At 40.0% G+C, this 17724-nt stretch overlaps 1 protein-coding gene across 1 annotated transcript in view; it reads left to right on the top strand.

Annotated features, from left to right (window-relative positions):
• LOC147731234 (lanosterol synthase-like) overlaps positions 1–17724 on the top strand; it is a 310880-nt gene that overhangs the window by 111177 nt on the left and 181979 nt on the right. The window contains exons 7-9 of the mRNA XM_086954169.1: positions 3676–3784; positions 5423–5541; positions 7685–7782. Coding sequence (XP_086810295.1) covers positions 3676–3784; positions 5423–5541; positions 7685–7782 — 326 coding nt within the window. The remainder of the gene's footprint in view (positions 1–3675; positions 3785–5422; positions 5542–7684; positions 7783–17724) is intronic.

Raw genomic sequence — 17724 nt, 5'->3', positions numbered from 1 at the left:
AGCAGCTGGTGGCCGTGCGGCGCGGGGGGTGTCCTAAACTAGGTCACCTTACACACAAATATCATGTTGCAATCTTCTTATTTCTGCTCCACAGTCTTCCAACCACTCACTACCTCACCTTCAGGCAGATGCTTAGCAACTTCAGTATGTCTTCTAGCTTCTTTCTCCCCTTTTTCCTTTCTTGCTCCATGTCATGTTGTACCCTTCTTCGCCCTTTAGCTCTTCTCTTCCCTATCTTCTGTCTGTACATATCTTATTCTGTGGTGTCATTCACTGTGCCCACTCTACTCTGTCCTCATACCTCGGGTAATCTCATAATGATCACTTTTACTTTCTTGGAGGTGCCCTAGCATTAACTTTTTAGAGTGAAATTGACCTCTGGGTCATGGGACCCTTTTCCAGTGAGAACATTTGCCTCCTTCAGAAAATGACCTTGACTATAAAATGTATTTGTATTCATTTGTACTACAAGGCATGGCGCATACAGATGGCTGCATTTTCAAAAGATTCAACACTTTATTTTTGTTATTCATTCGGTGGTCTTCATAGGCAACTCCCACCTGTGATTGTCTTTGTGATATGCTTTAAACCAAAGTATCTTCATGCATAACTAAATGTTTCCGCACTATTTTGCTGAATAAGTGAAATGCAAAGTCAGCTTTTCCTTAGTTTTGCGGAATAACATGCTTAACGATAAGATATCATTTATTTAATGCAGTTAGGAAGTCTAGCCCACCTGCATATATGTCTATCTATATATATGCACTGAAAAAACAAAGGTTAAAGTAACTATAGCCCGTGCCGTACACAGTGTTGTCTTCAATGATGTAATTTCAAATGTTGCAGTAATGCTGTCATTGATGTCATAGAACATGTAATTAGCTGTACATGGCGAGGTCCTGATAAAAAAGAAATCATGTTTTTAGCCCCGGGAAGGGATCTCCCCTGGACACCGCCCCCCTCCACCCCCCCCCCCCGTCCCCCCACCATGCCTAGAGGTGCAGGTTATCACTACCAGCCTCCTCTTATTTGTTTTGTGAACCATCTTGCGAGACAGGGGACTGAGTACTCAAGTCCTAAAATAGCTGCCGCCACATCTTTGTTGATGTGGAGGCAGCCAATCAGATCTTATCTTCTGATCTGTCGGGTCTGCGGATCCACCACGGCGTGTTATACCTCAATGTTGTAGCTATATGTATGCAGGTTTCTGGTTCTAATAGGCCTATATACTTTGGTTTACTTTGCCATTGCTGTGGCATGGGTTACTTGTCATAGAAAAATTTGCACAGACCTCAGGCACATCCAATCATGCACGGAATATACTAACGATTGCTGCAATGTCTTTATCAATTGCCTTGCATTTTTAGGTTGGTGGATGTTTACATAATATATGTTTTATATGTATTGTTTATGTATGGTGCATATGATTTGCACAATCTGTAACAATACTTTGTAGTATTAAATGTACTGCTGTAGTAGGTACATAAAAGGGGTCTAACTGGGGTGATTGTACATTGTAAGTATGGGTAATGGAATGTGCTTATTTGTGGGACTGCTTGACAGTTACTCGTAAAAGGGGTCTCACCAAACACTTGGCTTTATTTTTCACTGTGGGAAGTATCTGTGTCGCCTCTTAAGTGCCTCTAGAAAGGTTGTGTAAGCTACATTCCTTTGGAGAAGAATGTAAAACTGTTTTGTTCAACAGGTTTACATCCACAGATTGGATATATGACGTAACAATGCATACTTTAACAAAGCACACCATTACAACGCAAAATTTACAACGCAGGATCCTTTACAACGAATGCCTTTACAACGCATGACATTACATAAAAGATGTTATTACAACGCATGCCATTACAACGTAAGTCTAGGTAAGTATATTGTTTAAAAAAAAATTAATTAATAAATATTTACTTAATTTTAATTATTATATTAATTTTTTATTAATATATTTGTAAATATATAAATATATTTTTTTAAATAGTGTAGGTGTTTTAAAATAATATTCTAAATACAGTTAGTGTACAAATAGTGTAGGTGTTTTAAAATAATATTCTAACTCCAGTGGGAGTTACCTGTACCCCATAACCCAAACCTAGCCCTGAACCCTAAAAATACCCCTGTACCCCAAAACCCAAACCTAGCCCTAAACCCTAAAAATACCCCTGTACCCCAAAACCCAAACCTTGCCCTGAACCCTAAAAATACCCCTGTACCCCAAAACCCAAACCTAGCCCTGAACCCTAAAAATACCCCTGTACCCCATAACCCAAACCTAGCCCTGAACCCTAATAATACCCCTGTACCCCATAACCCAAACCTAGCCCTGAACCCTAAAAATACACCTGTACCCCATAACCCAAACCTAGCCCAAAATTACTTAAATTAATTAATTTAATTTATTTTTAATATTTATTAAATTAATTAAATAATTTTTGGGAATTAAATAAATGTTTAAATAAAATGATATACTTATCTATACTTACGTTGTAATGGCATGCGTTGTAATAGCATCTGCTATGTAATGTCATGCGTTGTAAAGGCATTCGTTGTAAAGGATCCTGCGTTGTAGTAGTTGCGTTGTAAAAGTAGTCCGTTGTAAAAGTTGCGTTGAAACGGTTGTATACCCCACAGATTAGATGCAAAAATTCTCGAACTGTGGTATTACTAAAAGTCCTGCATGTAAAATTGACCTTCAATGAAACTTGTACTTACTGACATCCCTTATTTTTTTAATGCACCTCTGCTTCCCTTCGACCTTCTGCCTGCCTCTTCTGTTTATATATTACTCTAATTGTCATGACTATCTCTCTTAAGCTCTTTTGAAAACGATAACAATATCTATTGATTCCAGAAAACATTTGCTTCTCACATAGCCTCGTCAAAAGATCATATCTATGTTGATAATGTATCACAAATAAACTGGAGTGAATGCATGGAATGAGCATGCAAAACTAACCCCAACAACTAATGGACTAACCACTCACTAACTTTGGGCTCCCGGGTGGTGTGCTACTCACTTTGAAGCGCTTCAAAGCCTTCTCAGGTGTGGTAAGCCCTATATAAATGCACTTTAAATTTAAACAAATATGGTAATATTTCCTACCTATATTCTCATATAAAACTCTTACGTAAAACAAAAAATCCCAAATACAGTATATATTGACCTAGTCTACCTGAAAATATTTCCCAAATACAGTATATATTAACCTAGTCTACCTGAAATGTGTACTTTCTAGCATACCCAAAAATATTAGCCTTTTATTCGCATCTGTTTCTCTGACTTGAGTCATGGTAAGATACACTATTATAGAGTGGATAACCATACCTCTCTCTCACTCCCCTTACCAACAAGGATTACATCTAGTTAAACCCTCTTACAGGGCACCACTGCCTCTGCTGGTCATTGCACAGCATGTCCAAAGTGAACATATGCCATAGAAGGGTCCCACGAGTTTCTAAAGCTCTTTTACCAGACCCCTATGTCACGCAGGACCTAGCTTGTGGCCCAACGCTTGTGGGTTTGATGCAGGGTTTTGTTTCCTGGGCTTGAGATGTAAAGGCTTGGGTATTTCCTTCAAAAGATATGTAGCTAATTTGATTTTGGTGATTTTACTTGAATTCAGATGATTTCCGATGACTCAGTAAACATTACAGTGCATGTTTTGGTAGGAGCTGTACGTAGAAGAGTATTCCAGCATACACTGGCCGTCTCAGAGGAACAACATCAGTGTTTGTGATATCTACACACCTCACAGCTGGCTTTTGACAGTAGCCTATGGTAAGGATGCACCAGATGTTTTTCGCTGTTTCCCACCTGCATCTGCCATGCCACATTGGGCCCTAACCACAAGGGCAATTTAGATGTGTAGCTTTACTCATGTTAATTTGTTCTTCCACCTAGATTTAGCTTTACACTTTTGTGCTGTTCTCCATTTGCAAGTGTAAAGTTATTCCTTGGTGCACTTACATGACTCCACCCACTGGTGGAGCCTCCTAGAGTACGAATTATGAGTATAAAGTGAGTACTTGCAACTTTTCACACCTAGGCTGACGTCTCCGCCACCTGGGCTGAGATCTGTGTATGATAAAGTATAGGAGAACTTATTGAAGTTTAATAAAAATTGTAAATATAAAATATAGATATTTTATTATAAAATATGGATGTGAAATAATTGTATGTATATATATAATATTATAGCACATTGACTTAAATGTGTATTAAAATTAATGATTTAAAATATGTTTCAATGGATTTTTTGTTTTGTCATTTTTTATTGGAATAATTTAAGATATATAAATACATAAAAGTGCTGCATAACATTATGGGCTCACAAAAGGTTATTGTCAATGAAGAGATCCTATATTTCAAAGACACAGGAGAAACAAAAGTAGGACTAAAGAAGGGGCTCATATAAGAGACATTAAACAGATAATGGAAGAAACAGATATAGTATATGGTATGTTTGTAAGTTCATAACTCTCGTAATATATAATCATAGGAAAGTTGAGACAGAATGGTATTTTTTTATTTAAAATTAACATTACTAAAGAATACATTTAAAAAAATTCCACCTAATTGATGACATTTTTCATATGCATTAAAATGTGCTAAGATGTCTACAGAATCTTTTTTAAATACTAATAAATATTTTGCAAGTCTTTCAACGTACTATAATTTAATATTAAAATAACTTCGTTTTATAACATCATTATTGATAAATTGTGGTTTTTCAAGTTAAACAAAATGTATATATTTCTTTTTTTTTTAAATCAAAATCATTTAACTCTGTTTCTTTTTTATTTTATTTCTCGTCATCTGTTTCTATGGGCATGCGCTTCTGTACCTGTGAGTGGCATGAGTGGTGCTGAACTTCCCCGGGGGCTGGGCTGGAGTACATTTACAACTGTTTGGAACTTTTTTAGCTGTAGCCACTGTAGAACTTCTGTTTGTGAATAGCAGTGGGTTCTCCTTAAAACTTGCCCATTTAAGTGTAAGCCCCATTGTCTAACCACTAGCCCCACCACCTCCCACTCCTCCCACATTTGTTACTAAAATGCAGACCTATATGTGTGAAGATCTACACACTTGTGACAGCTCTTCGTATAAAAGATAGGAGGGATGGGGGTGGAGGTCTGTACAAATAGGTTTGTGAATTGCATTTTGTGGTAAGATATTTGTATTAGTAGTACTGCTGTAGTACTACTAAACATACTACAAAATGCAGTTTGTAGATGTGGCGCATTTTTTCTGCCTCTAAATATTGGCTCTTAATAAGTTGTCTTTGAGTATAGGTGTGTTCTCCTCCAATCAACCCAATGCTTGAGATCAGTGTCTGTGTGCACACTTGGTGAGTAATTTGAGCAGAGATGACTCTACATGTTGTGACTGATTGTGGCTCTGTGTTCTCTTATGCAGCAGTGCTCAATGTGTACGAAGCACATCACAGCTCCAGTCTGCGGGGTCGCGCAATGGACGTGCTGTATGATCACATTAAAGCAGACGATCGGTTCACCAATTGCATCAGCGTTGGGGCAGTAAGCTGATCTTCAATCCAGCCTTCTTTTCAGTATATGTCTGTTGACTTTTTATTAGGCCATTCATTTCTTGTCCTGTCAGTGAGCTTTCATTCTTAGCTGTTCTTCACCTGTAGCAGTTGTTAACAAAGTGAACCTATAACTCATCAGACTTTATTTTCATAAAGGTGCATATGTGTCATGTTTAAAATTGAGACTCCTATAACTCTGCCACCCTTTCACTTTATAAACAGGGGCTTAGATTCAGGGGAGGTGTTTAGGGTGTTACCCCCCCAAATATATATATATATATATATATATATATATATATATATATATATATATATATATATATATATATATATATATATATATATATATATATATATATATATATATATATATATATATATATATATATATACATATTTTTTTTTTTTTTTCAGGTGAATGATTGGGTATAGGTGCTTTCATTCTGGTATGGTGAGCTGTCTGTCGGGTTTCACCTGTGATTTTTGCGTACACACACTGACAAAAACACACATACGCTCTCTCTCATCTCTGCTTTGAAGGCCCTGAAAAAAATATTTTATAAAATATTGTGTTTCTCTCATTTAGTGTAAACCCCTCTTATGCGCCATGCTTGTCATATAATGTATTTTAGCACATAGCTGCCAAGGTTTAAGATTGCTATGTGTGACATTTTCATAATTTCAGTGTAATTATGAGTGACATTCAACAATTATGAGTGGCACTTGCTCATGAGCAAAATTAAGTGCATGGAAAGAGCTAAATATTTGAAATTACAGCTAAGGGTAGGGCCTGTGCACTCAAGCATGATGAGAGTAAGGTGACATTAGCTGTCTCCACGGTTGTATCCTTTAGACAAGCACAATTGCTATTACATTTCTGATTGCTACAATGTGACATTGGTGCCCTGAACAGTTGTCTCATTGCTATCAGCATCTTTGCCTTTTATTTCTGGGGTTTTGAGCAGTTCCCAGATATTGCAGTGCTTCCCATTGACAACAGGCTGAAATTATGAAAATGTCACACATAGCAATCTTAAACCTTGGCAGCTATGATATTGTGCGTCTCACGGTGCCACCATGTGAATTGGCAGGTATGCATTATATGCTAGAGTGATGGTCATGAAATCAGATGCCCACACCCCTCCAATCTTACTAGCCAAGCTATGTCCCTGTCTATAAACCCACAACTGGGTGAGGTGTTATCTTGTTCCTTTTGAGTGGCACGCCACCCGTCAGTGTGGTGGAAGGCATCTCCCCCACCACCCTGGCCAGAATACAGCCGCCAAACTACCAGATTAAGGGTGGTGATCTATCTACCTTCAGAGGAGCCGCTGCCACATCCCCTCCCCTGAAGGCATGTGAAATGTACATAGCAGTGGCGCTAACTGAAGCTCGCCCGTTTTGCTTTATTAGTCAAATATTCAACTGCATCTGTGCAAAACCCTTTTTCGATGTGGCTTTAAGACTCACTGGATGGGGCCGAGGTGACAGAAAGAATAAATATATGCATGAATTCTAGAAATGCAAGCCTTTCACCACCACCTTCCAGGTTCCACGATCATCTCTTGCCTCAGCTGCTCTTTAATTCCAGGCCTTTATAATTAATATGAAAGCAGGGAAAAAGTATAACAGATTTAGATAAGTGCAGATGGATACTTTTACAGAGCGTATGTTATTTAATTGTAACTTTCCTGAAAGTAGGAACAAGGCATGCAAAGTGAGTGAGTGCTGTGTAGCTATAAAATTAACAGTGTCTATGACTATAAGTTCATATACAGTGCAATACAAAATGGCGCAGGCAGATTCTTCATGTGATGTCTGTTGATTTTGTCATGTCCGCTATCCTGGTGCGTACTCTGACAGTTAATCCCCCTTTTTATGTGTGAAACAAAATACTTTATGAAATTCTGCACATTACACAGACAGACTTTAAAATGCACACGGGTAGAGGCAAGTAGTCAAAACTTTCACCCATTCCCATTTTATCTGACTTATTGACTTATAAGGAAATGGAAACCTAGAGCCACAGCATCGCTTGTTGTCGTTTGGCTGTGTCCAGCTTTCTTTCAGGGTCTGTGTTTTTTGTTAGGTTGTATGATATCCCTGTTCGAATTGATTTTTTTTTTATGTAGGTTTCGAAGACCATCAACATGCTGGTACGTTGGTACGTGGAGGGTCCCACCTCCCCGGCTTTCCAGGAGCATGTGTCCAGGATACCAGATTATCTTTGGTAGGTGTTTGTGTCTGTCTGATATATATGATATGCATTGCCTGTGGAAGACTGTACCTGTCACGGCCATGGGTAAAAAAAGGTAAACTGAATGACGGGCAAGCTGTCAAAACACGCCCTTAAATCGCGTGATCATTTATTGGGAAAGTACATTATTAGTAGTAAACTGGTTGCTAGATGAGACTGGAAGTATTGGAGCAATGTGCCTCAGGACTTGAAAAATAAAGCAAATACATGTGAATTAGGAAACATGGTAGTTTTAAACCAATAGAAGCAAATATTAAGGCAAAGAATAAACGTATAGAAAGGTGGCTTACGATACCAGGAATAGCATGACTCTAGAGTTAATCAGACTTAATCATTTAGCCTTCCGCAGCACTGTTAGTATATTTATATTTATTGATTAATGAGTTTTTTTTGTAGTGCATCACATAACCCTGATGGCATGTGTGCACTTAACATATTGCCACTTTAAGTGATTAGAATCTCCATTACAAACAAATTAATTGTATGTGTGGGTAGGAGACTGGGGAAATAGAAATACATTTAAGAGAATTTCGGGATGAGCCTAATACACAAGGTTCTTGGTGAAAACTAATATATTGAATGTTTTTCTGAACTGGAGGAAGTCGCCTCCGCATATCTAGCTTCATTTCTATCTCCATCTCCCAAGAGGGTGGTTATGCTGTAGAGAAGGCTTAGGATTGTGCCATAGGGGTCTTGCATTTCTTGGCTTTTTCTTGAGATAAATCCTTTCTAACAAGGTATTTCTCACCTTCAGAGCTATTAGGACCATTGAAAGTTAGGCTAGTTATTGTAGGTGTGAAGTTCTCATGTAAGGCAGGTACATTTGAATTATATTCTGGCTTCTCGTGGCAACTGTTAAATATACAGGAACCACTTTTGAAGTTAACAGGAATTCTTTATTAAGTAAATTCTGACAAAGTACGTCAGCACTACTGTCCTGACCGACAACAAATTTCCAACTGGTCATTGATGACACTACAACATTCCAAGTGTCATCAATGACATAAATACATTATACTGTAAGCACAATACAACACATCTCCTTCCTTGCATAGTGCAGTATTAGAATAATAATGTCCTACTAAAATAACAATGCATGGGAAACAGAACAAAAAGAGGGGATGAAGGATATAACGCATGGGGAAAATACAACAGGAAGAAGGAAAAAATCACCTAAAAATTAACATAAGTGACATAATCCTTGAGGTACTCTGGTGGTCTAATCTCTCTTCCAAATTTGTTAAAGGAATGACCCTCTGGGATAAGTGCAGACTCTCTAACATTTTCTTCTGTCACAATCTCAACAGGGACAAGATTCACTTCCCTGGGAATTGTGACATGCTCTCACTTGGGAGAGGATTCTGACAAGGTTCACCACCAGGGATATTGTAAAACTCATCTTGAAGGGAGTATAGCCATTGAAACTCCCTTACTTCCTGAAGATCTACCCAGTCCTTCAACCCTTTGTCATTCCATCACACAATTTTGCTGAGTTAGTAAACACTTCATGAACTTCTAAAGGTTTGGAAAACTTACTCTCACCCTTCCTAACCTTAAAAGGCAATTTCGTCACTTTTCATGAGGGAAACTCTTTGGCATTGCGTTTATCATCACAATACTTCTTGTACTTCTCTTGGTACAACCTGATGTTTTTTTTTTACTTCACATGGAGACCACTCATGCAATCTGGAATGTCTCAACCAACACTGATTATCTTTAGTGAAAGGTATTCTATCCCTCATTATGGTAAAAGGGCTGTAACCAGTAACAGTGTGCATTGTATGATACACCCAAAGCATTTTTTTCACTGCTTGAAACCAATTTTGATTCTTAAATTTGGCCAGTTGTAGTGAGTCTTTAATCACACGGTTGAAGCGTTCAACTTCACCGTTCCCACTAGGATCATAGATTGAAGTAACTTTGTCAATCCATTCATTAATGTCTACAGTTTCACTCCCAAAAGGAACATCAATCATTTTATTAGGTGACTTAAATATCCATATGGATAATAGTTCAGATCCGGACACTCTAAAACTGCTAGATATTACTTCCGTGTTTGGCCTATCTCCTTATGTGGCAGGACCGTCTCATAATAAAGGCCACACGCTTGACCAGATTTTTTCTACCGTTCCTATCTGTGTCGACCCTCCCATGCCAGTTCTGTGGTCAGATCATTTTCTCATCACTTTTTCCATCTCTGTCATGGCTCCATCACGGTCCCAACCAGTAGGGTCACTAAAGCCTCTCTCCAAACCTTTCCATCTTCTTACTAGAGAGATGCTATCAAATGTTCTAACTAGCTTCCCGTGTTCCACCTCTAACAATGTAGAGGAGTACATCGATCTCTTCCATAATTGGTTCACAGACCGTCTATAGAGCTTGATTCCAGCCAAGAAACATACTTCTGCAGACAAGAGAACATCTGCTCCTTGGTTTACCCCTCACCTGAAAAAAGCACGACAAGATCTCAAGAAAGCAGAAAGAGCATGGAGGCAATCCTATGATCTTTCTGAGAGATTAAATTTTAAGACGCAGACTCGGGCCTACCATAAATTAATTTGGGAAGGTAAAAAATCCTATCTGGAATCCAGAATCAATGAAGCGGAGCATTCTAGCAAGGAAATTTTTAGGGTGGTTAAATACTTCACCTCTCCCTCTGCTTACACTCCGACCCATGTTCACTCCGAAACTTGGTTGAAGGAATTAGCTGTCTATTTTGTACAGAAAATTACCTCTATTCAATCTTCCCTCCAGGCCACTTTCCAGCAGCATACGACAAGTCTGGGATGTCCCCTGCCAGATCATGGCCCCTTTCTGTCCAATTTTCCCCCATTAGATCTAGAGAGTTCTCTTGCTATTCTGACAAGTCTCAAATCCGGATCTCCACAGGATCCTTGCCCTGCCAAGTGTCCAGCAAATATGGCACCTGTTCTTAATGACTTGATAAATCCCATCTTGAATCTGTCACTCTCTTCCGGGATAGTTCCCAAAGCTTGGAAGAGTGCCATGATCTTACCACTTATAAAAAAAACGGCGCTCGACCCTGCAGTTCATGCAAACTACAGACCCATCTCCTTACTCCCTGCTCTGGCGAAAGTGACGGAAAGGTTTGCTCACAGATCTATTTCCAATTTTATCGAAGAAAGGGGTCTGTTGCATGGTACTCAATCCGGCTTCCGTGCAAATTTCAGCACGGAGACCGCGCTCCTTGAAGTCACAGATGCCATCAGGGAGGAGTTGGATGCTGGTAAAAAAGTGGTACTGATTATGCTGGATCTGTCGGCGGCTTTCGACACCGTTCCCCACGCACTTCCTCTCTCCAGACTTTGGGACTTTGGTCTGCGGGGAACGGTGTGGAACTGGCTCAAGTCCTTCCTAGCCGACCGCCGGCAGACAATCTGGGCGCCACCTTTCTCTGCTGAAATGTCACCGCTTGAAGTGGGGGTCCCGCAAGGTTCCATCTTAAGCCCCCTCCTGTTTAACATCTTTATGGCCCCCCTGGCGGTGACGGCGGAGTCTTTTGGCGCCCGGATTGTCAGCTATGCTGATGACACCCAGCTCCTCTTTGTAAGTAACAGGGATGGTCAGTTTGATGGTGTCCAGGTCAACGGATGTTTGAGTGCTATTTTGAGTGGTTTGGATGCCATGGGCTGAAGTGCAACGCCGACAAGTCGGAGTTGCTCTTCTTTGGCTGTACATCTGAACCCGATTGGAAAACCTGGTGGCCGAAAGACATGTCTCCTCCCACTAGCTCGTCTGCGAAAGCCAAAAATCTGGGAGTGGTGATTGACAACAAGCTATCTTTCGGACCACATATTTCATCTCTCACTGGGAAATGTTTCGGCATCCTGCGGATGCTTCGCAAATTTCTCCCCCTAGTCTCTATCCAGCACAGAAAAATTATTGTCCAGGCACTGATTTGCTCCAGGCTGGATTATGCAAACATTCTGTTTTTGGGACTTCCCAAATATCTGGTCAGGCGTTTGCAAATCTCCCAGAATTCTGCAGCCCGAGCCATTTTTGGCCTTCCAAGGAAAGCCAGAGCCACGGATCTTCTCGCCACATTGCATTGGCTACCAGTTGCAAAAAGGATTTTATTTAAAACACTGACCACGACTTTCAAGGCCTTGCATGGCATAGGCCCCAAATATATCTCCAAACGACTGTCTTGGTATACCCCTCTCAGATCTCTTAGATCCTCGTCCTTATCAAAAATGAGTGTTCCCACTATCAAACGGGCAAGAGTAGGAGGACGGTCTTTTCGGCACTTAGCCCCTCATGCATGGAATGATCTTCCTATTTCTTTAAGACAGACTTCCAGTCTTCTGTCTTTCCGCAAGGCCCTTAAGACTTGGCTCTTCCCGTAATCTTTGAGGCTGTTTTTTATGTCTGTATGCCCTTTTGGTGTTATGTTTTTTTTTTCCCCATCTTCGGTTGGGAGTCTTCGTCAAAGCGCCGGGATTCTCCAGTGGAGTGGCCGTGCGCTATAGAAGTGTACAAATAACATAACATAACATAACAATCAACGCTATACACAAATCATCCCATGACTCTGGTGCACTCTTTAGAGTCAAGGGCAACCTGCGTAGGCAATTGGCAACTTGGTTCTTCACTCTAGGGATGTAATTCACAGAATAATTGTAATCCAGTAAACATATAGACACCCTAGCAATTCTTGGTGTGGCTTTAAGTAACCCTTCAGTAGACAAAACATTGAGAAACGGTTTATGATCACACCTTATTACTACCTAGAGACCCCAAACGAAGCTTCTGAAGTGCTCTAATCCCCACACAACCGCTAGAATATCTCTCTTTATGACCGAATAGCGTTCTTCTGCTGGGAACAATACTCTTGAAGCATATGCCACTGTGCCCTCTTTCCCATTCGTGTCTCTTTGCAATAAAACATCTCCTATACCCTTACTGCTTGCACCCGTAGTGATGATACAAGCAAGAGTAGGATCAAACGCACCAAATTCTTTGCTACACACAATTCCTGTTTTATCTTGTCAAAATCATATTGTAGGCAATTTGTCCATAAAAAGGTGGGCTTTTTCTTTAACAACTGCCGTAAATTGTGTGTTTTTTCTGAAAAAAACACACATAAACTTGCTGTAGAATTCTATGAGGCCCAGAAAAGAGCGCAACTCATCCTTGTTTTGGGATAAAGAAGCATCCTTCATAGTATTCAATACATTTTTTCTTTGTTTAATCCCTTTTGCCAAGATCTTGTGCCCCAGGTAATGTAAAGACAGAACACCAAATCTGCATTTGGATAATTCTGCAGTCAAACAACTTTCACGTAATCACTCAATGATAATGTGCACCCTACTATCATGGACCTTTTTTGACTCCCCTATAATAAGGATGTCGTCCTGGAAAAAAAACGACTCCAGGGATTCCCACAAATAATTTATGCATGAGTTCCTGAAAGGCGACAGCCACCGATGCTAGCCCAAAAGGCATATGTATAAAACGATAACAACCTTGGGGCATCATAAATGTAGTTAAGCACTTGTTATCTTCATGTAACCTACCCTGATGGTATGCCGATGACAAATCTAACACCGAAGACCATTTCATATTCTAAGTCAGTGACACCAATTCATTAAAGTTTGTGAGGGGAAACTTCTCAACTATAATATTCTCGTTAAAACTTCTCAAATCAATGCATAAATGAATCTTCCCACAGGTCGCATGCCATTACAACGACCACGTTGTTACCACACATGCCATTACTCCGCAAGTCGGAACAACGACTTGTTCTAAGAGTCAGAAGGTGTTAGATTTAAAATCCAACACCTTCCCTACTGTTGCACAGACTGGAGTTGGAATAGTAAATTATACTATTCCAACATCCAGTGCCACCCCCTAGAGCAAGTCGTTGTTCCGACTTGTGGATTAATGGCATATGTTGTTACAACGCGGTCGTTGTAATGACCCCGTTGTAATGGCATGTGTTTAAAAAGCATGCTAGAAAACGAGGTATATTCCCATGGGAGTGACCTATTCAGAGGCATCAACCTCTTCAATGATACCACCATCGGATGTATGACGTTACAACGCATACTTTTACCACGCATACCATTACAACGCGGTATTTACAACGAATACCGTTACAACGCATAGCGCTTAGAGGAGCTGGATAGTGGTAAGTATAATTTTATATTCCAACTCCAGTCCCCGTGGACACTAGGGAAGGTGTTGGATAGAAAATTATACTTATTCCCTATCCTAGAGCGCCCCCCAGAGCAATGCGTTGTAATGGTATGCGTGGTAATGCCTGCGTTGTAATGGTAGTGCGTGGTAAAAACTTCGTTGTAAACGTTGTATACCACCACCATCCAATAAGGTCTTTAATTTCTTTTCAACCTCCTCTCTTAGTACCCATGGAATACCTCTAGATTTGTGAATCTTGGGTATAACATTTTCTTCAGAATGATTTTATGTACAAATCTTTGCAAACTAGCAATCTTGCCTGAAAACACTTCAGGATATTCATCTTTTAACTTTTGACTATAGGTCATTATGAGCTAACAAAAGGACTTGTGCAGAACTATTAGGGTCTAATATAATGTTTACATTTCTCTGGTCTATCCAACCCAAAACCGATGGCCCCTCAAGGGCGACATACAATTTCCCAATGGCTGATCTTCCCTTAAATTCAAAATTAAGGGGCATATTACCAACAAAGTGGTAAAGAGAGGTGTTAGCGGCCTTGGCTTAACGCCTCTCTTCGCCACTTCGGAAACGCCAGGCTGCACCATATTACCAAGGATATGGTGCAGCCTAGCGTTTCCCCCTGCGATGGCGATAGCTTTTACAACTTAATGCCAGCTCAGGCAGGGAAGGTTTGTTTATGTACAAGAAGGTGTTCCTTCCTGCACATAAACAAAGCTTAAATGCCATTTTGTAACTTACATGTGTGCTGTTTCATGCAGCACACATGTAAGTTACAAATTGCCATTTTTAAAAAGAGGTTTGTTTATGTACAGGAAGGGACACCTTCCTGTACATAAACAAACCTTGGCATTTTGCTTTTTCCATGTGTGCTGCGCAAGGCGTAGCTAGAGCTTGTGGCTATCCCTCAGATTGCCGCCCCGGGGGGATCAGGAGCTGGGGAAAAAGGACGGCGAGCACTTGAAAGAGGTCCGAGAGACACGTAGTACCGCTGCTAATAGTTACCTTGATCATGCAAGTTACATGCACATACATGACACGGTACAAGGCTACACAGTTGAATACACCGGTGACCAGCAGTACAAAGGAGAACACACAGACTGCATAATCTATCTGGGGACTCAGAAAAACCACATGTGACATCCATCAGAGAGCTGCATGAACGATTACCTGGTCATCCCCTCAGCACAATGCAAACATGCACATACATGACACTGTTCGGGGATTCATCATCTATAGCTGACATTAAATGACCAAACATCATGGTCTCCCCATTAAAGTGGGGACATGCACAAACGTAATGTGCTGGGGGGACCCAAAACCAACTTATCAGTGTCGAAGCCTGTGATTCTTTATCTTTCAAAAACAGCAAATTAATTATTCACAGGGAATGACTGACTGTGTGCCCTTAGAACTAAACGCAGTACAAAGGGGTCAGTAAGCTCCACAACCTTGCCAACACGGGCCCTGAGATTCATAGCTTTTAAACTCGAGCTACTGTAGTGGTGTACATTACTACTGGTAGCAGCACAATAAACACAGTTTAATTATAGGCTGTCCTAGAGGTTGCCAAATACCTATGTTTAAAGTATTTTATATAATTCAGTTGTTTGAGGAAATAGTTAACAAGTGTTTTCACGGATGGGCGCGCATGCACACACTCACTATATGCACATGTTCACTATTTATTTACACACAACACAGCAGACCTATCAGAAGATACTGATAAGCAGGAAGTGTAGCCATATTGTCTTGTGAGAGGTCAGGTAACTTGTCTCAAGACAGGAACACTTCATTATGAATAGGAGTCGTACCACTTGTTCTAGAAGCTTCTATAAATTCATGCATCTGCACAATAGCATCCTGGTAGTAGCCTGGAGCTTTTAGTTCTGATATGTGCAATCACACTCTTAATGTTGCCATGTCAGTTGATATTAAGGAGTCCTGGTGACCGCCATTGATGCTTTTTTACTTATATATTCTGTAATAAGTGCTAGACTACCCCTTCTCTAAGCACCACCTGATTCGATGAGGGTATGATATGACTGATGGAGGTGAAGACAAGTCTTTGAGGTTTGTCTGACTTTTAATTGCTTGGATTGTTAATGCAGGTTTTCAGGAAAACAATTTCAGAAGGAGTCAACCTTAACATAAATATCCGATTAAGCGTCTCAGAACTGAAGGTAGGAGGTGATGCATGCATGGTGGATTGGGATCTACTCGCAAGCAGGGTTCTCCAAAGTTGGTCTTGGAGGGCCGGATCCATGTCAGAGTTTGAGTATATCCCCATTTAGATGTATTTATTATTTTACGGAGTTTTAAATAGCGCGAACTTGACCCGAATCGGGTATCAGAGTGCTTTACATAGCACCAGTTGCGTTACTTGAGGACACATTCATTTTTTGTTAGGCATGGGGAGATTAAGTGAATTGCCCAAAATCACAGGATGTTCAGCTTCGTTGACGAGACTCTAACTCAGTTCCCCAGATTTGAGAAAACCGCCCTAGCCGTTTTGACAACTCCTCTCCCCTCCTCTCCCCCCTAGATAAATGTATTCGTCTAAATAATCTGCCATGGATCCAGCCCTCCAGGACCGATTTTGGAGAACCATGAACAAGTTGATCAAGATGCTAAGAACTGGCATGTTAAGTGCCTTACATATTTGGCAGAGCAGCTTGTTAATGATCCACCTAAGAATAGGTAGCTTAATCGAGAGATGCCAACACCGGCTAAAACAATCATTGCTCTTCTAACTCCACAAAATAAGGGTTGTGCAGTTTAAAATACCTGTAGTCTGTCAATCACAATTCAGTAATCTGAGATAGGCTGCAAAGTTTAAGGCTCACATTTACGTGTGATGCAGCCTCTGGAATGTATACTATATTATTACCCTACTCAAAGTTGCTGTATCATCCAAGTTAAAATATGCATATAAATTGCCATTTGAAACTTACTGGGAAAAATTGCAGCAATCTTCAAAGTTTAATCCAAGATTCCTTATTTCTGAGACAGGGGCAGGGGGGTACCAAACCGAATGTGCCAGAAACTGAATTCCCATCACAGAGTAATAGGCTCGGAGAAACTGTCTGAGACATTCAAACTATATACATAACGTCAGTTCATTCAAAGTTAATTTTTTGTGTGTAAATCTTAAAACTAGCAATTTACACTTTAACATTAAAACGGACCAACTTAAAAAAAACAATAAAGTGTTACACAGATACAATAAAATCTCTTCATATTTATGTGAAATACTTGCCCACTTATTTTTTTATTTTGGGAAATGTTTAGCTTGAGGTTATGTAGTGTTGACAATAAAATAAAAAAGTGCATTGATGTGTGACTAGATGAGCTGGCTCAAGGCCATGAATAATTATCATCAGTTTCTTATGAAAGGTTAACAAATAAATAGCGGAGCACTTCTAATGTATACGTATTGATTTTCTGTCTTAATGCTGTGGAATGAGAGAATAATGTTTCATATGACATTGGTTGTAACAACATAAACCAGGGGACTTGAAGCAGAAAGTGAGCAATACATATACATTAGGAGAGCTCTTTGTCAACACGTGGTTCGGGCTATGATCAAGGATTTCGCGTATCTAGCTGGAACACATCGTGGCGACAGATGTGTCAATAGTGTTTAGAGCACCACTGTTGTCTGTACTACAATGCTCCTCTGATGATAATGATGTGAGACATTTGTACCACTGTTGCCTCATTTTGCATACAAAT

This window comes from Lissotriton vulgaris, chromosome 2_1 (assembly GCF_964263255.1).
Source record: "Lissotriton vulgaris chromosome 2_1, aLisVul1.2, whole genome shotgun sequence".
NCBI lineage: Eukaryota > Metazoa > Chordata > Amphibia > Caudata > Salamandridae > Lissotriton > Lissotriton vulgaris.
The sequence above is the reverse complement of the archived record's forward strand: the minus strand, read 5'-3'. Positions and strand labels throughout refer to the sequence as shown.